Genomic DNA, 23705 nt, shown 5'->3' with positions numbered 1-23705 from the left:
ACGTGTCTGCCTTTAATCAGGTTGCACATGTCACAAACTACACAAACTCATTGAAAAGGAGGAGAGTCTTGCATTGAGCATCGAAATAAACGATCATTGGGATTTCTTTTCAACCTCTTTTCGCGGAACCAATTAGCTAGCCTGCACTAGCTAGCGGGGCTGTCACGGTGTTGTTTATAAGTTGGTCGAACCGAGCTTTTGATTTCAACTTTTAAAATCATGGAGAAACAACAGAACTGAAAAGACCTCCAGCTTCCTAGAAGTCACCGATGTGGCAACTTGTTGCCTTCTATGTGAACAAAGAACAAAAATACAGTTTGTAGGCCATGCTACACGCGGTAGCCTACACCACCTTTAAAAATGAAAGTGACTATAAAAGCAATGATCTGTTGTAGATCTATATATATATATATGTATGTATATTTATATATATATATCTATGTATGTATATATATATATATGTAACGTATATATATATATATATATACATATATGTATATATATATCTATGTATGTATATATATGTAACGTATATATATATGTATCTATATATATATAATATATATATGTGTATATGTATATATATATATGTATGTATATTTATATATATATATCTATGTATGTATATATATATGTAACGTATATATATATATATACATATATGTATATATATATATATATCTATGTATGTATATATATGTAACGTATATGTATATTTAGATATATATATGTATGTATATATCTATGTATGTATATATATGTAACGTATATATATGTATCTATATATATAATATATATATGTGTATATGTATATATATATGTATGTATATTTAGATATATATATGTATGTATATATCTATGTATGTATATATGTATATATATATTTATATAAATTCTCATCGGTGAGCTTTGGTAATGCAAATCAAAGCTGTACATTTCATCAGACTTGTCAGTGTTTGCTGTGAGAATGTGAAAATGTAATCAACGCTAGCACTCATTGTGTCACAGGAGTTGACAAAAATAATAAAATACTGTCAAAGCTCTTCATCGTGTGTCAGTAATAAATCGGTGAAAAAGAGTAAAAGACGTTGTTTTCATCAGGGAGTCCCTGGCCAACCAGGACCACCTGGACCCCCCGGGCCAACCGTGCCCTTAGATCGCTTCAACGTAAGTACACTGGATGCAAAACCGTAAACCGTGAAATGAAACTTTGTACATGTACTATATTTAGCACAACGTTAATGTCTCTCATCTACCTCCTGGTGGGTGACAGCTTAACCACATCAGGTTATATCTATATCCAGTCATTATCTGCTGCTTTTGTTCTGTTTGCCTTGTTATCTGCTGGAACTAGTCTGTCGCTAATTGCATATTTTAGCATAAATCTGAGATCTTTTCCTCTATTGTTGCCGGGAGTTTCTTCATTGAACATTTCTCTTTGCCCCGTTCGTAGCGCTTTGATGAAACTTCAAGGAATTACCCAGGTATGACCTCTCTCACACGTCGCACCGAGACATATCACTGTCGGATAGAGAGGGATCAGAATGAAGAAGTAAAAAGTGCTAGTCAAGGAAGAGAGATTTAATAAGGGCTTTTATTAAGTGTCTGCAGAGATAAACCGTTCTATCTTAATTTTAGTTCAATGAAGCTGCCTCAGCCCGGAGGGGATATAGACTCTATTGTCAAGAGATTAGGCTGTCAAGTCTGAATGTATGGATCTGTTAGGATGCACGAGCGGCAACGAAAGCAAATGAGCCGATGAGTCGAAAAGCAGTTTTGAATGAAGCTTCATTTTATTTTCCGTGACATTCAACCACCACACAACGGTTCTACTGGTCTCCACCCGTTCCCTCACAAACAATTGAGCTCTATTTATACCCCTGTGGACAAATTAGACCAGACCTACCATCTAGAGATCAGTTTATCCATCACAGCATATGTACACTAACTATTCACACACGTTTACTAACCACCAAAATATCCATATTAATTTACCCCACATTTAGACTTCCTATAAATAAAGTAAAGTATAAATCCATAGTTTTACTTAAATAAACACACGTCTTGAGGGCGGCTGAAGCTCAGTGGGATAAGGGGGTCGTCCTGCAACCCCAAGGTCGTCGGTTCGATCCCCGCTCTCCCCATTAACTGCGAGTCGAAGTGCCCATGAGCAAGGCACTGAACCCCCAGTTGCTCCCCAGGCGTATCACTGCAGCCCACTGCTCCTTAATAACTAAGGATGGGTTAAATGCAGAGAATACATTTCGTTGCCTGTGTACCTGTACTCTGTGCAACGACAACAGATTGAATCCAATCCCAATCCAATCTTCACTTCCCCCTAACCACTTCCTCTATTTGGTATTTCCCGGAACTATAAATGGGTGGTCGGGCCCCCGGGGAAGTATTTTGTCCGAACACCCTGGAAAGAGGAAACAGGCAGAGGGAAGCAATATATTAATATATATATATATATATATACACACACACACATATATATATTATTAATATTAATATATATATATATATACATATATATATATTATTAATATTAATATATGTATATACAGGACTGTCTCAGAAAATTAGAATATTGTGATAAAGTTCTTTATTTTCTGTAATGCAATTAAAAAAACAAAAATGTCATGCATTCTGGATTCATTACAAATCAACTGAAATATTGCAAGCCTTTTATTCTTTTAATATTGCTGATTATGGCTTACAGCTTAAGAAAACTCTAAAATCCTATCTCATAAAATTTGAATATTTCCTCAGACCAAGTAAAAAAAAAGATTTATAACAGCAAAACAAAATCAAACATTTGAAAATGTGTTTCCAGGTGTTTCGAGTTAATTAGACGATTCAAGTGATTTGTTTAATACCCTACTAGTATACTTTTTCATGATATTCTAATATTTAGAGATAGGATATTTGAGTTTTCTTAAGCTGTAAGCCATAATCAGCAATATTAAAAGAATAAAAGGCTTGCAATATTTCAGTTGATTTGTAATGAATCCAGAATGCATGACATTTTTGTTTTTTTAATTGCATTACAGAAAATAAAGAACTTTATCACAATATTCTAATTTTCTGAGACAGTCCTGTATATACATATATATATATATATGTATGTGTGTATATATATATAAATACACACACATATATATATTCAATATGTCACTCCCTGCAGTTTGTTGGCAGGGAGAACAAAGGACCACTGTGTGTACCAGCTGAGCACATGGTGTTCAGCATCCACAGTCCAACAATAAACTTGTGTCTCCCCCCTCCCCCCCCCCACACACACACACGCACATCTCACACTACCCCTAGTCTAGGTAACAGCGCTGCGTCGTTACAGGATAAAACACAGAAGAGGGTTAGGATCAACAGTTTCACACAGCAGATACACCTGGGCGATGTTGTTTCGAAACTAACCAATGTTCGAAATTATCATTTTGTTGTAGCAACTAAAGGGGAAAAAGGAGAGGGAGGGGACCGAGGAATTCCAGGAATCCCAGGTAAATCTTAGTTCATGTAAAATATACATACTGTACCATTATGACATGCATCTCCACTGTGTGTAGAAGTGAATTAGTGTGTACTTGTTTACTTAAACACATTTTTTTCTTTCAGGAACCGCCTCTAATTTCGATATTTACACATTCAAGGTAAGCTAACTCACCGCTACCCCACCAATCTGCTTCCCAGAATGCTGGATGTACTGTATGTACTGTACTTAATGTATTTACTGTATTTACTGAATGTACTGTACTTACTGTATGTACTGTATTTACTGTATGTACTGTATGTACTGTACTTAATGTATGTACTGTACCTGCTGGATGTACTGTATTTACTGAATGTACTGTACTTAATGTATGTACTGTATTTACTGGTTAATGTTAAACGTTTTACAACAGAATGAACTGAAGGGAGAGCGCGGCGGCGTCGGTGTGAAGGGAGAGAGGGGCGAGCCGAGTGGCGGATATTACGACCCACATTTTGGAGGAGCACAAGGCCCGGCAGGGCCTCCTGGCAAACCAGGCTTACAGGTGAGTCCTGAGAATCTGTCCTCATCTATTATTGAATAATAATCCATTTCATTTATATATCGCGCTTTTTAAGGTCCTCAAAGACACTTTACTCGTTACATTCATACGCCGTCGATAAGCTACGTGGAGCAAGTCGGGGTTAAGCGTCTTGCTCAAGGACACATCGACTAGGGAAGGGATTGAACCGCCAACCCCCTGATTGAAAGACGCACCTGCTGACCACTGACCCACAGTCGCCCCATTCATCTTGTCTTGGCGATGTTACATTTTATAATGCATTCCAGTCATTACCTTCGCATTGAAAATGCGGAAGGTTATGTTTTGATCGCCGTGTATTTATTTATTTATTTGTATGCGTGTTACTCGCATAACTAAAAAAGTATTAAACCGAATCGCATGAAATTTAGTGGGATGATTGGTTATTATCCGGGGACCATTTGATTAGATTTTGGGATCGATCGGGTCAAAGGTTAAGGTCAAGGTCATGGAAAGGTCACAATCTTCTTTTTACCATTGCGCGGTTATCCAATTGTTATCCAATTGGCATGCAACTAATGCCAAAATGTTCATAATTCAATGCCCAATCTTGTGATAAGCGAAGGTATGCGCTCTATCGAATACCCGTTCTAGTTTAGATTGTTTTTCTTTTTCGTGTTAGGGTCCAAAGGGAGAACCTGTATCGGGCCCTCCTGGGCCCCAGGGACCACCAGGAACACCAGGGATTGGTTACGACGGGCGCCAAGGTCCTCCAGGATCACCCGGACCTCCCGGACCTCCCTCACTTCCCAGAGCGTATCGGCCCGATCACTGTAAGCGACCCGACTCCAGTATCCTGGGTCACGACCTCAACTACACACGGCTACATCTCGTGTGGAGGTGACCTTTAGGATGCTGTTGGCTCCTGGAGACAAACTACCACTCCATCGGGTCATAAGCCAAATCACTAACACGCTTTTGTTTACATCTGAAGCCCTAAATGTTCCCGGACCTCCCGGTCCTCCTGGTGCCCCTGGAAGTCCTGGTCACTCGTCTGGGGTGAGTGTCACCATCCAAGTTAGGCTGGCTTTGATAATAAGTTCAGTTAGTTGTAATTATCAGTCTGCGTACTGCAGCGCTTGTACACTTTTTCATTTGATGAGCCATCTGTTAGTTATTTTGATTCATTTAACAAGAGCCACGTGCTTTGTGTATTTGTTTACACAGGTTACTGTTTTAAGGTCATACGACACAATGATGGCGACTGCGAGACGCCAGACTGAGGGCAGCCTCATCTACGTCTTGGACAAAGCAGACCTCTATTTGAGAGTGCGCGATGGACTGCGGCAAGTCATGGTACAGTCCTCTGCACCGCAGGAAACACTTTGAGAGACATTTGATTTCACCCGGAGCTCTTCAATACTACCGGATCCCATGAAGAGTCAACGTACAGACGCGTGGGGCTGCGATAGACGCAATATTTTTCCGGGCGGCGCGTTTGGGGCGTTTGGGGCGGCGCGATGTGGGCGACGCGTTTTCAGCGGCGCAATTTTCGCCCCTAGTTGAAATATTTCAACTTTGAGGCGGTCATCTCGCAACTCGGGCCAATCGGCTCTCGAGTTGCTCCGCGCGTCATCACTGTCCCGCCGGACAAGACGGACAATAAAGTTATGAACACAATAACATATTAAATTCTAATGTTATGAACACAATAACATATATTATGTATATAATGTTATGAACACAATAACATATATTATATATAATAATGTTATGAACACAATAACATATATTATATATATAATGTTATGAACACAATAACATATATTATATATATAATGTTATGAACACAATAACATATTATATATATATAATGTTATGAACACAATAACATCTTATATTATAATGTTATGAACACAATAACATATATTATGTATATAATGTTATGAACACAATAACATATATTATATATATAATGTTATGAACACAATAACATATATTATATATATAATGTTATGAACACAATAACATCTTATATTATAATGTTATGAACACAATAACATATATTATGTATATCATGTTATGAACACAATAACATATATTATATATATAATGTTATGAACACAATAACATATATTATATATAATGTTATGAACACAATAACATATATTATATATTATAATGTTATGAACACAATAACACGCGTGTAGATGTTCCGCTCTCGTAGCGCTGGAGGCGGAAGTCTTTCAGACGTAACAGTAACTTCATCGGTGAAAGTGACCGAGCTGAGTGAGCCTACGGGTGATGTCATGAACCCAAACACGAGGGCGTTAGTGTGTGGGACGTCCACGACAAATATAAAGCAGAACTAGTGGTTAGTTATTCTGGTGGATGAAGGAGATGATAACGGTCTTTACGGAGACGAGACACAGAGATAAGCCCCGCCCCTCGTGGAGAGTCTCGACGTGAACACGGTGAACGGTCGAGCGAGTAAACTCACACGTTTTGGGCAGCGTGAAAAATGGCTTCGCTTTTGGTGTGAACGCACCTTTAGACTTTATAGCTGCTGTGGTCAATCCTTGGCCACTAGGGGGCAACATCTAATCCAAAGAAGTTAACTGCTATGTTCCTGTTTATTTTTGTTTTTTTTACCCAAAATGAGTTTTCACATAAATAATGGTATAGTTGGTTGTCATGCGAAAATGTATAGTTTTGTTTTTATATGTTTGTGTTTATAGAGTTATGTGAATTAACATTTCAACATGTTATTGTGGGTGTGAAAAGGTGTTTGTGTTTGTTTAAAAAAAGTCATTTGATGAATGCAGAGAAAATACACTCTGAATTCAGTTCAGATCAGGCTGTTTATTCATTGTGAGATGTCACTAAGCAGCTACTATTTCCCCCTCTCAGCTTGGAGACTACAGTCCCTTCTTCAGAGATCTGGTACGTTCCACAGAAGAAAAACAGAAAACAAAGATGGAACACATATTTGACCTTTTCATTCACTGACTGTTTTGGGTTTTCCTTTAAATCTCTCATTTTTCATTTATAGGAGAACGAGGTGGCAGCGGTCCAGCCTCCACCTGTGATCCAGTACCCCCAGTCCCAGGACCAGTCCCACAACAACGGAGCGGGCCATTACTCCCAGGGGGGTTCAGCCATACGGCCGATTGAGCCTCCGCCACACCCGCCCGTTGACCCCAGATACCCCCCACAGTATGATCCCAGATTCCCGGACCCGAGACACACAGGCCAGACGGATGGGAGATTAGCCACGCAACAGACTGAGAACAGATACCCTGTCACTCCACAGCGGCGACCCAGCCCACCTGTGGTGCAGCCTGCCAGTCATGTGGAGCCCCCCGAATCCGGAGTGAGTAGAGTTCAACCAGGAGAGCTCCTAAATGTCAACCATGTCAGTTAGCAATGGAGGGTATCATCTTAAAGGCACTGAAAGGGATGAAAATGTGGTCTGTTTATATATTTGTTTTGTTTGTTTGTGTATTTTATTCAGTCAATCAAATCAAATACAATACAATATTATCCTATATAATATACAAAAGAGAAAGACTGAAAAGGTATAGGTAGAAGCAAAAATGCTTATAAATTCCGATCCTAAATTGAAATCAAAATAAATCAGAAAATTAATATAAAATAAAGAAGAAAATGAAACAACAAAACAACAATAAATAAAAAACAAAATATATTTATATATACTACCACATACATCTTCCATATTAATACGTTTTTAGTTACATTTATAACTCAAGAATTGTTTTATAAATAATTCCCTTGAAAACCAAAAAGGAGTTCACCATTCTTACATCCATTTCAACATTATTCCATAATTGGACCCCTACAACAGAAATACATCTTCTTTTAATCCCTTTTTTAGCCTTTTGTACCGTGAACTTACAAACATCTCTCAAATCATATTTACACTCATGTATTGAAAATAAACTTTGTACACAGTCTGGCAGTGACTTTGCTTTAGCTCTGTACAATTGTCTGCATTATTTTATTATAAACCAAATCATTAAATTTCATAACACGTGATCTGTAAAATAAAGTCCTTGTATTTGACATGGAGGTTAAAAAAGAAAGGCAATAAACTCATCGGGATTTCATTCCCTCTGCTGCTCCACACAGAAAGGACAGGGAAGCATCGGTGGCCTCTTTCTGGTTTGTCATTATTGAACTTTGTATAAGAAGCACATGCTTTGTTTGTTTCTACCAATTAGAGCTTCTGTTGTCTAATTTTTAGATCAGATACATTGTTTGAGGACCCTTTCCGGGTCGAAATAATGTCGTAAGCAGATTGGATATAATATAATACAATATTTAATTTAATAATATAATGCACTTGTTTTTTGTATTTTGTGGATTGGGTATCGGAAAATGTATCCAGTAATCACTGGTATTGACTAAATATCTGGAATCTTGACATCCCCATTGACCAATACTGGAATTTTAAGAATGACAATATTTGAGAGGATCCCATATCTATATCCATGTGACTTTGTTTTTACCGTGATCATGAGTGAGACACACTTGAAGATCAATGTTTCTTCTAAAAAAAACTCAAATGTAAAGTTGACATTTCTCCTCTGCAATCCTTTATTACTTATCAGGGCACATGTATACATCTGCAATGAGCCTTGATTGGCTGATACTTTGGCCCCGCCTATTTCGTGGTCTAGGTTTATTACATACAGTACTTTCAGAGTAAGGGGTACACACTACAAGACAATGGAACTTATGGACAAACACATTCAATGTGGAATATTTTATCTGCTCACAACAATCCTTTTTTTTAAAAACAATATGCTAAACTCAGTGTATATATATATATATATATATATATATATATATACACTACCGTTCAAAAGTTTGGGGTTACCCAGACAATTTCGTGTCTTCCATGAAAACTCACACTTTTATTTATCAAATGAATTGAACATTTCATAGAAAATATAGTCAAGACATTGACAAGGTTAGAAATAATAATTAATATTTAAAGTATTAATTTTGTTCTTCAAACTTCAAGCTCAAAGGAAGGCCAGTTATATAGCTTATATCACCAGCATAACTGTTTTCAGCTGTGCTAACATAATTGCACAAGGGTTTTCTAATCAGACATTAGTCTTCTAAGGCGATTAGCAAACACAATGTACCATTAGAACACTGGAGTGATAGTTGATGGAAATGGGCCTCCATACACCTATGGAGATATTTCATTAGAAACCAGACGTTTCCACCTAGAATAGTCATTTACCACATTAACAATGTATAGTGTGTATTTTTGATTAATGTTATCTTTATTGAAAAACAGTGCTTTTCTTTGAAAAATAAAGACATTTCTAAGTGACCCCAAACTTTTGAACCCTAACCCTATATAATATATATATTTATATTTATTTATTTGTTTTATATCCTTAACCGATGTGTACCAAGAGCAGGTCGTACAGAATAAATCATTGAAACGGAAACCTCTCTTCCTCTCCAGCTCCATATCATCGCCTTGAACGCCCCTCAGACCGGGAACATGCGGGGAATCCGCGGGGCAGACTTCCTGTGCTTCCAGCAGGCCCGCGCCGTGGGCCTGAAGGGCACCTTCAGAGCCTTCCTGTCCTCCAAGCTGCAGGACCTCTACACCATCGTCCGCAGGTCGGACAGGGACAGCACCCCCATCGTGAACCTCAAGGTGAGCGACTCATGATGGGGAAGTGAGCGCCGTTGCTCAAGGGTTTCCTCTTCACACCACATGGGGCGTCCGCGTCGGCTGACCCTCTCAGATGTGGATGGATCTTTAGTTTGAGGTTGCTAAGCGTGTCCAACTGCAGCTCTGGCCCCTTCTATTTAAAGGTTTCTGAAAAGGACTCTGTATTAATAATTGTGGTCTCCTACTGTGTTTAACTGGTGTCTAAACACAGTATTTGTTCTATTTGTTTAGCTGCTTAATGAAATTAAATATAAGACAATGTCTTCTCCTCCTTGCAGCACCAAGTGTTGTTCAGCAGTTGGGAGTCTCTCTTTGGGGACGTGAGCAAAATGAATGAGAACGTACCGATCTACTCCTTCGATGGCAGAGACATCGTCAGGGACAGCGCATGGTGAGTCGTTGTTCACTTATCTTCCATCTAATAACGCATACTCTGCACTTTCAGGTCGCGGTTTGTGTAGTGGCACCATTTGCTTCCTCAGCTGTTGCATTTTCAATCATTTGTGGATTTTCTATCCATAAGCCATATATATATGGATAGAAAATATAGATCAAAAATATATTATATATATATTATATATATATATTATATATACATATATTATATATATAAATATATTATATATATAACACATACTGACACATACTGAATAATGTGTATATATATATATATATATATACATACACATACAGATTATTCAGTATGTGTCAGTATACACTACCGTTCAAAAGTTTGGGATCACTTAGAAATGACTTTATTTTTCAAAGAAAAGCACTGTTTTTTCAATAAAGATAACATTAAATTAATCAGAAATACACTCTCTACATTGTTAATGTGGTAAATGACTATTCTAGGTGGAAACGTCTGGTTTCTAATGAAATATCTCCAGAGGTGTATAGAGGCCCATTTCCATCAACGATCACTCCAGTGTTCTAATGGTACATTGTGTTTGCTAATCACCTTAGAAGACTAAAGGATGATTAGAAAACCCGTGCAATTATGTTAGCACAGCTGAAAACAGTTATGCTGGTGATATAAGCTTTACAACTGGCCTTCCTTTGAGCTTGAAGTTTGTAGAACAAAATTAATATTTCAAATATTAATCATTATTTCTAACCTTGTCAATGTCTTGACTATATTTTATATTCATTTGATAAATAAAAGTGTGATTTTTCATGGAAGACACGAAATTGTCTGGGTGATCCCAAACTTTTGAACGGTAGTGTATATAATTGATTTTTTTCTGATACATGCTTGTTTTGCTTACCTGCAGGCCAGAGAAAATGGTCTGGCACGGATCGAGCAACAAAGGCCACCGGCAAACGGACCACTACTGCGAAACATGGCGGGCGAGCGACCACGCCGTGACCGGCCTGGCCTCATCACTACAGAGCGGCCACCTCCTACAGCAAACCTCCAGCAGCTGCTCCGGCTCCTACATCGTCCTCTGCATCGAGAACGCCTTTACGTCACCCTCCAAAAAATAATGTCCCGTCCATCCCCTCCGATAAATATATATATATATATATATATATATATTGTTGTTTCATTTTTTTCTTCTGGGCCCTGGTTAAACACCATTTTAATTTCACTAAGAACACACCTGGTGACCATGTGGCGTCCAATGAACTGGCCCTGTGGCTCTTTGCCTGGCAGAGACCCTTTGCATTGTCCGCCCCTCCACAAACGCCAAAGAGATTGGTCGAACAGAGCGGCGTTGGTCCTTTTTCTCGGGGGCGTCGACACATATTTTGTCCAAGGTGCGGAACGAGAGCACAGAAGATAAATGTGTTCACAAATGTTATCCTTTTTTTCTATTTTTCCCTGTATATTACATGTTTGTTCTTTGTGATTTCTTTTTTTGACGTTATCATTGTTTTACCTTTTGAACTGTTGATAAAAATGCTATATCCATCCTGTTATTTGTAATTTTTATATTAAGTCATGATCATTTCCACTTTTTTTTCCAACTTCATTTTTAAATTGTGGGTAATGGCGGGGAACAGCAAACGCTTAAAGACTATTTTCAAGAAGATAATAGATATTTATTTTTAAAAGAAGTTATGTTAGGATAAAATATGATTTGAAAAAAGTTTTTCTTTTAAAAGAAGCTAAATACCCTCATTTATATTCGACACAACTTAGAACATTTCATTCTTTTCAAAAGAGAAACTGTGCCTTTATACACAACCAGGACCGCCTAAACTCATGTGGTGCACCGCTCCTTTGGAAAGTATTATTCTTCAAATATGTAAATGTTACAGCAGCTTTTGCTCAAGTGCATTCAGATGCTTTTACTTTTCCGACATGTAAATGACCTTGTTGGACACAGACACAACTGTAATAAATAATCCCACATCCACGGGGCAAAAATGTAGCTTTGTAAATCTAAAATGATTAGTTTTCCTTTTACCACTTCATGAAAACCGATCAGTGAGTAAGCTGGACATGATTAGTTTGCTGCTAATCTTTGTCGGCTGTCACAGGTGTGAGGGCGGGATACAGCAGCATGTTAAGGAGAGAGACACTCGCAGGAAGTCGGCTTGAATGAATTCCAGACACTCACCTGGCCTTGATGCTTTTGATATCTGGAACATCTTGACTGAACCTGTGGATATCCATGTTTTTAACCATGTGTGCTGTACTGTTTCTCCCAGGCACTGAATAAAAGTCTTTTTCAACTCCCAACAGTGATGTGATGTTCTGTTGGTGTAGCTGGACAATGTGTGGAATGACTTTCCTCTGCTGAAACCGATGGTCTCACGTCATGGCTGAGATGGCACTGTGGCCCTGATTCAATTCAGTTTATTTGTATAGCCCATTTTCACAAATTAGAAATGTGTCTCAGAGTGCTTTACAATCTGTACACATAGACATCCCTGACCTTTGACCTCACATCGGATCAGGAAAAACTCCCAAATAACCCTTCAGGGGGAAAAAAGGGAAGAAACCTTCAGGAGAGCAACAGAGGAGGATCCCTCTCCAGGATGGACAGGTGCAATATATGTCATGTGACCAGAAGGAATCATTACACACAAATTAAAACACAGTAACAACACAATCAATGAATCTGACAGAGTGTATGAGTAGTTGGTAGTCGGCATATTCCACAATCTGATGGGTCACCCTCAGCAGCCCTGATTGGTTATTATCCGGGGACCATTTGATTAGATTTTGGGATCAATCGGGTCAAAGGTCAAGGTCATGGAAAGGTCAACATCTTTTTTTTTACCATAGCACGATACATTTTTGTCCAATTGGCATGCAACTAATGCCAAAATGTTCATAATTCAATGCCCAATCTTGTGATATGCGAAGGTATGCACTCTACTGAGTGCCCATTCTAGTTGTAAAGTGTATCAATGTGTCCTGATTAGGAGTTGGGTAAACATGTATGTTGCATTGTAAACTAATTGGGACATGATTACAGCTGATCATGTCAAGATTTCAAAAATGAAAATGAAAATACATAAGCTGTAGGTCGACAAGTAAGTGGATTTAAAAAGAGAACTAAATTGGGTCACCCAGTCGTTGTCGATAGCTCATGAAATCCCCTTAAATCTCTTCTTTAAAGTTAGAAGGCGTTTTGAGATAATATTTGATTAAGAAGATTAATTTGAATTATTCAGAGTTGGCCTAATTTAGAAGTTACTTTAAAATGATATGCCCACCAGAACAGAGTCTTACATGCAGGTTATAGGGTATACAATATGTACCCCTCTCTGTGTAATCATACAAATACCCTATACTAGTATTGTATCTCATTAAAATAAAATGGTATTGTATGCCACACAATTTCATAAAAAGTCATACTATAGTTTGTCATAGCAATATGCCCAAAAATAGCACAGTATTGTACACCATCGAGTTATAAAAAATAGCATAATATAGTATGTCATATAATAGGTCCTGGAAATGATCATATAACCACAAAAGAGTCTCAATAATCCACATGTGGTATCTCAGTTGTTTAATTTACTCATGAAAATGAAGCATAAAGTCCGAGTCATGAACTCGTCTTCATCGACCCGTTGTTTGCTTCCTGCAGGTTGCCAGACGACCAGCTGGCAAACAAACGAGCTATTATGTGTTAATTAGCGAGTTTCCGAAGCTTCCACTTCCGTGCTGGGGGGACGTCTGGGAGTGTGTATCAACCCTCATCATATCTGAGCGATGGACCTGGATATGAATGATTTATGTAAAGTATAATATTGTATGTAGAATGTAGCGGCGTTCATAGAGTGGACAGAAAGTGCCAACAAACAAAGGATAATTATTCCTGGATTGATTAAATATGTTTGCATTATAGCACAGGCACTATAACTGTGGAGGATTTGTTCATGTTGTGTATGTTTACTTTGAGAATAATAAATATATGATAGCATATGCACAGCATGGCTTCTTATTTTAACACATCCAACTAACTAGAATGGCCACTCGGTAGAGCGCATACCTTCGCATATCACAAGATTGGGCATTGAATTATGAACATGTTGGCATTAGTTGCATGCCAATTGGATACAAATTGACCGCGCTATGGTAAAAAGAAGATGTTGACCTTTTCATGACCTTGGCCTTTGACCCGATCGATCCCAAAATCTAATCAAATGGTCCCCGGATAATAACCAATCATCCCACCAAATTTCATGCGATTCGGTTTAATACTTTTTTAGTTATGCGAATAACACGCATACAAATAAATAAATATATAAATAAATAAATAAATACACGGCGATCAAAACATTACCTTCCGCATTTTCAATGTGAAGGTAATAAAAATAGAGTTAGGTAGACACTGAATATCAAATGGCGAGCTGGAGTTTGGTGTGGCAAACTCTCAAAAAAAAGTTGTTCCCAAGATAAAAAAGCAAGTATAGACACGTATCAAAATAAACATGTGGAATTGCTTCTAAACATACTGCTGAATAGACAGTTTTAATTTTCACAAAAAGTCCTAAAACGATCAATCACACACACAAACACACACACATAACAGAGATAGACTTTGTCAAATTCTCTCACAATGTTATGTTGGCGTATTAACATGCTGACAATAACTAATTAATTAACCTGATAGGTAGGTCATTATTTTTAAGGTATTGGACAAAAAAACTGTCAAAGATGAAGGTGAGATGAGAAGTATTGCCAAGGTCATTATGGTTCATCTTGTGGGCGACATAAATATCTGAACCAAATTTAGTTGCACTCTATCCAATATTTGTTTTGGGGTGACCCCAAATAGTCGAGTATTTGCCGATTTCATCACATGAGCTACTGGGCGGAGGGAAAATGTGGCTCTGTAACAACAAATAATTTCATTCTGGCAACATGGAGGGTGCTGAATGTCTGATTTGACAGATTTACTTAGAACAAATCATGATATATAGTCTACTCTAGTTTAAATATATGCCTATTTATAATACTGTTATTACAAATCGGAAAATAACATTATATTATTATGTTACATTATATAGTTAATGTTGTTACATTATATAGTTAATGTTGTTACATTGTTAATGTTGTTACATTATATAGTTAATCTTGTTACATTGTTAATGTTGTTACATTATATCGTAAATGTTGTTATATAGTTAATGTTGTTACATTATATAGTTAATCTTGTTACATTGTTAATGTTGTTACATTATATCGTAAATGTTGTTATATAGTTAATGTTGTTACATTGTTAATGTCGTTACATTATATAGTTAATCTTGTTACATTGTTAATGTTGTTACATTATATCGTTAATGTTGTTACATTGTTAATGTTGTTACATTATATCGTTAATGTTGTTACATTGTTAATGTTGTTACATTGTTAATGTTGTTACTTTATATAGTTAATGTTGTTGTTATAATGTTAATATTGTTACATTGTTAATGTTGCTCCATTATATAGTTAATGTTGTTACATTGTTAATGTTGTTACATTATATAGTTAATGTTGTTACATTGTTAATGTTGTTACTTTATATAGTTAATGTTGTTGTTACAATGTTAATATTGTTACATTGTTAATGGTGTTACATTATATAGTTAATGTTGTTACATTATATAGTTCATGTTGTTACATGATATAGTTCATGTTGTTACATTGTTAATGTTGTTACATTATATAGTTAATGTTGTTACATTATATAGTTAATGTTGTTACATTATATAGTTAATGTTACATTGTTAATGTTGTTACATTATATAGTTAATGTTGTTGTTACAATGTTAATATTGTTACATTGTATAGGTGTCTATAGTTCTTGCCTGTTCTTCAATACTAAGAGCAGTGGTCGTTATAAACACTTGCTCGGGCCAGTTTCATTAAAGTTCCACATTTCAATAAACCCATGACGAACGTGGTATTAAGTTGTTGTTGGATGGACGCCTGAGGGCATCATCTTCAGTGGCAGGTCATTCGTGAATCAGGCAACTGACGTTATCCACGAGCCCACACCAAATAAAAAGCGAGCGTTCCTGAAAAAAGAATCAGCGAATACAGTCACTTCTCTCTCAATTCCATCAAATCTACATCCTAAGCATCTCAGAGCCGTGATACTTATATTAATTGGCTTTGGGGGAGGGGTCACAACACACACACACACACACACACCGTTGAAAGAAAAATAGACCGACATCCATGACTCCTTTCCGTTTCGTCAATCTCCTTGGTTGAGTAAATCTTCGGGGGGGGGGGGGGGGGGGGGCACAACTGACTGAGAGGCGTGTTATCCATTTAAGTCTTCTTGACTGAGTGTAGGCGAGAGTGGGTGGGGGGTGGTTGGGGATGTAATAACCCGCAGCTGGCTTTGCTGCGAGGCGCTATCGCACTGTCTGCCCGAGGAAAGCTATATTTAGTGGCTGCCAAGTAATCACTAAGTACAGTGAAATGATCCAGCGACGGTAATGATACAACAAGGCGACAACCAGATATTGGGGGGGACTTAATTACGCTCGGGCGGAAGCCAAAAGCCACGGTTGCCAGATCCCCGGTCTGTATTTATTCAGAGCTGGTGACTCGCTGTCACATTAACCCAGATCTAACAATATCCTAACACCAGGACTTGGCGCGGTTACGGGGCCACTTTGCTTTGTGACCTCGTAGCTGTGTTTTATCTGAGGGAAGAGCGAGCTTTATTTGAATAAATTACCAACCTGAGCGTAACGACATGAAGATAAGTGTGCGTAAAAATGAACTTGCCATAAATGATGAGTAAATGTCTTCATGTATCACGATTTTAATGCATTCTGCCTCTAACTAGACCAACATGTTGCCCATCGAATTAAAGGGTAATAAGGAGGCCTAAAGCAAAATGTGTGTAGCGTGTGAAGTACTTGAAGCCCGCCGTAAGGCTTTCACATTTCACTGACATTTAGATAGATAATGAGTAACAATCTCCCAGTCTTTAAATCCCCCTGTGAGTCACATGGCATTTAAGTCTATTTTTTCTCCTCCTAACCTTAAATAATTGATGAGGAGTATTCTATCTGAGTGGATATTCCTGGCATTGGCTTTGATCACTCCTTCTTTCGTACCTTTACACCGAGGGTTGCCCTGAGAACTTCACATAAAGAAGGCAGAATTCAAAAGGCACGGAGGTGACGCCGAGTACCGACAAACAGGCTTCGGTGACAATACCACGACTCGCCACACTGGCCAATCCGGATTTTTTTTCCGATCACTGATCGCCTTTCTCATAACTGACGCAAATCAATTAATGGAACTGTTTTCATCCATATTGAATGTATTTGTCTGAATGGCGATGGCACTTAGCAGCACCAAGTCCTCGGACGTATATCTACTCTGATACTTTTCATTCATCCAGACCCTTTGCTATGAACTACCAAATAACCACAATTATATGTTTATATTCATCATGCTTTTTTTTAATGCATCTTTCAGGTCTGGTCTACAGTACAGTGGTAGTTCACAGCTACCTCGCCCACCGTACACAGCTCACTGCCCACGGTCATCAGGGCAGCCGGCTACATATTCGATGTGACATCTCCTTCCATCTTCTAATGAATTTTTTATGTCCCTTCCTCTCCCAGCAACACGCATCAGCCCTGTTCTGGGAGAGGATGCCACTGTAAAAGTGTTGCCTTTGGAATCCGTGACCCTTCGTCCCACTATGATAAAGATCGCACTGTAATCACTGTAATGTAAGTATTAATCTCGCCGATTGCTCTGTCCGGAGACGTTTTGATGCCCGGTGCCGGCCGCATCCGCCACATCACTTACCATCATTGCTTTGTCGAGATCCCAACTCCCGAGGGGGAAATGCTGTCAAACATTATAAATATCCATAACATTATTTTTCTTACATTTTCTGAAATTTTTGTTGCATGGGATCTTTTTCTTCTTCTTATGCGTACATATTTCATTCTCATTTCTGGCGATATCAATTTCCCAAAACGAGGAACTTCTGGATTTTTTCATTTGAATACGGTTGTTAGGCCTTATGAAACATTTTATTTGTATGACGTGTGTGATGAGGCCACATAATTTTGTTTTCAGAAGCATTATTTGGACATGTATGCAGTGGGATGGTAAAAAAAAAATACTGTGAATATTGTGGAAGCATCAATATGTTACATTCAGGGAGAAATGCACACCGCCTCCGAAAGATCGTGTTATCGAAACGAACCAGTCACAGCCAGCAGGAGGGCAAACGTATGACTATACAGACACTATGAGAAAAATAAAGAGTTTATTTGTACATCAAAGCATGTAGTAGAAACCAAAAAATACAAGTATGAACCTGACATTGAGTATAATATCTGTGCTTCAAAGGTGTGTCGCTGAAAGCCCCATAATGGAGTTTTTCCCTTTTAGCGCCCCCTTCAGTTTTGGAGGTATTTAACGTTTACTTCAGTGTCGTAAATACCCAGTTACGATAGATGCAGCCTCGCATACACTTGTATTGATGACCAGACGAAGTCAGAAACCAAGAAATGATGTCAACCGATAAGGTAAGAATATTCAAAGATTTTACATAAGACTGCATAGTTTTATTCATTGTGATATCGGAGATGAATGCTAACATAACCAAAAGAATGACAACATTTAGTTTAGATGAAATACCCATCGCGTTTTCAGCCGATATACGTTGTTTTCTAAATGTTTGAATGTGGAGTACGTGTGATCGAATACAATATTGTTGACAACAAAAAGCTACATATTCATAATTTACATTGGAACGTGTAATTCATGACAAGAGACTTCGCTTGCTTCGCCCTTATACTGTAGCTGCGAGCGTGGACTGGCACTATATGACATTGCGTAATCACTGCCAGAAAGCAGGTCGGAGTACATCCGCCCCGGATCGGGCGGCCCCAGAATCCTACATAGCGGAGTTATTTCCCCACAGACCCCCGATGGCAATAGCGGAGGCGCAAGTCGCCATATTAAAAGTCATTGTAGCGGCACCATTTTTTTCAAGCTGTTATTTTAAGGTACAATTGTTGCATAATGTTACTTTAGTCAAGTCTTTTTTTTTTATTGTCAGATACACAGAATGACACAGGGTCAGACTGGGCACTGAAATTCTTAGGACAAGGCACCACACAACAACTATCATAGCCGAACATAATATAACATGGCATACACACTGTACAAGAACTCTGAACATAATACTAACATATAATACACATAATAACTAAACTACAGACAAATGGGAGTAGCAGGTAGTGAAAGCAGGTAGGTGCAATAGAAAGTGTAAGTGTAAGTACAAGGCTGAAAGTGACAGTGTATGTAAAGTGACGAGTGTAAAGTGTCGAGTGCAAAAGTGTCGATCGTGTGTCAGTGTCCATTGAGCAGCCTGATGGCTCTCGGGAAGAAACTGTTCTCCAGTCTCTGTGTGCGAGACCGGATGATACGGTACCGCCTTCCAGAAGGCAGCGGGGTGAACAGGCTGAAGGCTGGATGATGGCAGTCCTTTAGGATCCTGCCAGTCTTCCTGAGGCATCGTGTGCGGTATGTGTCCTGCAGGGCTGGGAGCTCCCTACCGATGATGAACTCCGCAGTCCTGACCACACGACGTAGGGCCTTGCGGTCCTTGGCTGTGCAGCTCCCATACCACACTGTGATGCACCCAGTCAGGATGCTTTCTATTGTGCATCTGTAGAAATTGGTGAGGATGACTGAATCCATGCCAAACTTCTTCAGTCTCCTCAGGAAGAAGAGGCGCTTCCGGGCCGCTTTGACCACCTTGTCTGTGTGAGCAGACCAGGTGAGGTCGTTGCTGATGTTGACCCCGAGGAACCTGAAGCAGCTGACCATCTCCACTGCAGAACCGTTGATATGCAGGGGTGCGTGCTCCTCCACCTGCCGTCTCCTGAAGTCCACAATCATCTCCTTTGTCTTGCTGATGTTGAGAGAGAGGCTATTATCCTGACACCATGTAGTCAGGGTAGCAACCTCCTCTCTGTAGGCTGACTCATCATTGCCAGTGATGAGGCCCACAATGGTTGTGTCATCAGCAAACTTGACAATGAGGTTGGAGCTGTGCGTAGCTACACAGTCATGTGTGAACAAGGAGAACAGGAGGGGGCTGAGCACACAGCCCTGGGGGGTGCCTGTGTTGGTGATTATTGTAGATGAGGTGCGGTCACCGATTCTCACCACCTGTGGCCTCCCCGTCAGGAAGTCGAAGACCCATTTGCATAGGGAGGTGCTTAGTCCCAGGTCCACGAGCTTCGAGACGAGTCTGGAGGGGATGATGGTATTGAATGCTGAACTGTAGTCAATGAACAGCATCCTCACATATGTATTCCCTTTGTCCAGGTGGGTGAGGGCGGTGTGCGTGGTCAGGGCTATGGCATCGTCTGTAGACCGGTTGGACCGGTATGCAAACTGCATCGGGTCCAGGGTGAGAGGCAGCAAGGAGCAGATGAATGATTTGACCAGCCGCTCAAAGCACTTCATGATCACAGAGGTCAGTGCTACCGGGCGGTAGTCATTCAAGCAGGTGACCTTGGTGTTCTTGGGCACAGGGACGATGGTGGTCCGTTTGAAGCATGTGGGGAGTACAGACAGGCTGAGGGAGAGGTTGAAGATGTCGCTGAAGACCCCCGCTAGCTGGTCAGCGCAACCCCTGAGGGCCCTACCTGATATGCCATCCGGGCCAGGTGCCTTGCGAGGGTTGATCTTATTGAAGCAGCGCCTCACCTCTGCTACAGTTATAGTAGGCACACCACTGGTTGGGCCTTTAAGGATGTGTTCTATGTTACGTTATGCGTTGCATGCAAGCTCCTCTTTTATGGAACCAGCTTCCACCTTCAGTCCGGGAGGCAGACACAGTCACCTCATGTAGACTGAAGACTTTCCTCTTTGACAGCTTATAGGGCTGACTCAGGTTCACCTGGTCCCGCCCCTTGAGATGCTGCTATAGGCTTATAGGATGCTGGGGAAGTTTTAGGATACACTGAGCACCCCTCTCCTCTTCTTTCTCTACTAATGAACGCATGTACGGCGCTTCATTGCTTATTACTAACTCTGCTGCTTCCCGGAAGTCTTTGTGCCTTCAATTCAATTCAATTCAGTTTATTTTGTATTGCCCATTTTCACAAATTCAAAATTTGTAAAAGAGTGCCGTACATATAGATATATTCTCTCCTCACTTGGTGGCCGTGTGTCTGAAGCTGGTCCTGGCTCATGCATCCTGCTTCCTCCCCCTGGCCTCCTTCCTCATTGGTCCAGCCTCCTTCTTTGTGCCACCTGCCTCAAGGGCCTGACCTCATTGGTCCGGCCTCCTTCATGATGCCTCCTGCCATGGCCTTGCTGATGCCCCGCCCCCTCCACATCTCTTCCTCCTTCTGTTTAATGGATTGTTGAGGTCTGGATCGTGGTCTATGCATACTACTCTTATTCATACCTATCTGTCATATTCATTGAATGTGTTGTAACTCTGTAACGCCGTTCGTCTGTACACATGACATCTATCGCCTCGGAGGGCTATGTAAAATAAACTGAATTGAATTGTTGCATGTTAGAGGAAATATGAGTGGAATAAGCATTTTCATTTGCCGTGTAAACAGCTCAGCATGCAGGAATATTGTCTTATTCCGATAACGGGATACTTTGTGCACGTACGTACACTCGACAATGCAGAGGGGACTCCTAGCCAATTTATATATATGTATATGATAGTGATGCCATGACATCTTTCTTCAGCATGGCACAGCGCGTGTTGCTCCATCCTGACTGGATCTTTTCATCTGCAACCAAACAAAGAAACATCTACACTTCGTCAAATAACAACAATCTGGGTGGAGTCACTGCGTCAGCTACCGATGGTAGCTTGGCTTTTTAAAGCTGCCGGGTTTGTGCTGGATGTCGTGTGTTGAGCTGGCGACGATGACCTCGGACAAATCAGGCCCCTCTCCACCTTTTTGTATCGGCTCGCCTGGAACCTCGACCAGGCGGTAGGCCTACCGGGTTTCATCCACAACATTTGCTAATGGAGTCATTAGCCGCCAAAAAAAGAAGAAATCCAAGTGAGATGAGTCGGGTTGGTACCACGCAGTGGAAATGAGGCAATATAAAGAAATATAAAGTGCACGTACGTACACTCGACAATGCAGAGGGGACTCCTAGCCAATTTATATATATGTATATGATAGCGAGAAAATATGCACTATAGTACTGCTATATATACATATATATATACATATATATACATACATATATATATACACATATATATATATACACACATATATATACACATATATATACATATACATATATACACATATATATATACACATATATATATACATATATATATATATATATAAATATATATATATATACATATATATATACATATATATGTATATATACATATATGTATACTGTATATATGTAAATATATATATATATTTTTTTTTAAAAGTTTACTAGAACTGAAACCAGTCAGTTGAAAAAATAAATGACATATTAATCGATAATGAGGCTAATTATTAGTTGCCGCCCAAAACTCAATTAGTAGTTCTTATAAATAAAATAGAAGTTAATAAAATGAATTATGACCAAGAACAAATGCCTCCCGTACACAGCTAATGACCAAACAGGGATTGTGATCTCACGTGCCATTGTTGCCTCTCTCCCGGCACCAGGTCACATGTGTATTGTGTGCATAGTGGTTATTTCTGGAATGGTCCTGTCACGTCTAAATAAAGCTGTGACAGACTCAATTTATGGAGCCATGTTTCCGTGTCTAAAATTGGGGAACGGGTTAGACATAAGCATCGGCTGACATTGTCAAGCCGATCCAGATTAAAGTTGACATGGGATTTTATAAACTAAAGGAGACGAGATGGCAGAAGAAAATGGACCTACTCTAGTATTAACTGCGAGTGTTTCCTGTCTTATTGCTGCCATGTGGATATGCCTCGAGTCTTCGTGGGTTTTCCTCTCAAAACATCTCAAAACATGTGGAAGTTAGGGGGAACGAACACATCTCAAGTGCCCACAGGCTTCCAAGGCAGTGTGATCGTGTTCGTCTCTGCGTGTTAGAGACTGCCGACCTGTGGCGTACTCCGGCCTCATGTCCAAAAGGGCCAAACATCACGAAGACGTGTTTTTATATGTATATATATATATATATATACACTGCAAATAGACCCCAAACTCCTTCACAGCTGGCATTCCGGCTAGTAATGACAATCCCTCCATCCCTCACAAAGCGCACCTTTCCAGCCACGTCTCTCGGTGTATATAACTGCATGGTTCCATCGCTCCCCTGAGCAGAATAAGGAGTGGAATGGTGACGTGCCTCTCATTCCTCAACCTGACAGTTCCCCATTGATCATTTATCAAGCTGGGTGCTTTGCCAGAGCCATCGATTGGGAGGGGGAGGGAGGGAGGAGGGAGGGAGGCAAATAAAATAAGACTTGTGGAAGTGAAGTATATGCTCCTCAGTGAACATAGACGGGCCGACAGCGCCTGATGAAATGTC

General features: G+C 39.5%; 1 protein-coding gene across 1 annotated transcript in view; it reads left to right on the top strand.

Annotated features, from left to right (window-relative positions):
• Positions 1-12436, top strand: part of col18a1a (collagen type XVIII alpha 1 chain a) — an 84920-nt gene extending 72484 nt beyond the window's left edge. The window contains exons 30-42 of the mRNA XM_056427448.1: positions 1102-1167; positions 1454-1484; positions 3462-3515; positions 3631-3665; positions 3918-4049; positions 4708-4858; positions 5020-5084; positions 5253-5381; positions 6936-6968; positions 7078-7398; positions 9532-9729; positions 10026-10138; positions 11022-12436. Of these exons, the coding sequence (XP_056283423.1) occupies positions 1102-1167; positions 1454-1484; positions 3462-3515; positions 3631-3665; positions 3918-4049; positions 4708-4858; positions 5020-5084; positions 5253-5381; positions 6936-6968; positions 7078-7398; positions 9532-9729; positions 10026-10138; positions 11022-11235 (1542 nt within the window). The 3' untranslated portion in view covers positions 11236-12436. The remainder of the gene's footprint in view (positions 1-1101; positions 1168-1453; positions 1485-3461; positions 3516-3630; positions 3666-3917; positions 4050-4707; positions 4859-5019; positions 5085-5252; positions 5382-6935; positions 6969-7077; positions 7399-9531; positions 9730-10025; positions 10139-11021) is intronic.
• The last annotated feature ends 11269 nt before the right edge of the window (positions 12437-23705 follow it).

This window comes from Pseudoliparis swirei, chromosome 2 (genome assembly GCF_029220125.1).
Source record: "Pseudoliparis swirei isolate HS2019 ecotype Mariana Trench chromosome 2, NWPU_hadal_v1, whole genome shotgun sequence".
NCBI lineage: Eukaryota > Metazoa > Chordata > Actinopteri > Perciformes > Liparidae > Pseudoliparis > Pseudoliparis swirei.
This window is presented reverse-complemented; position numbering and strand designations above follow the sequence as displayed.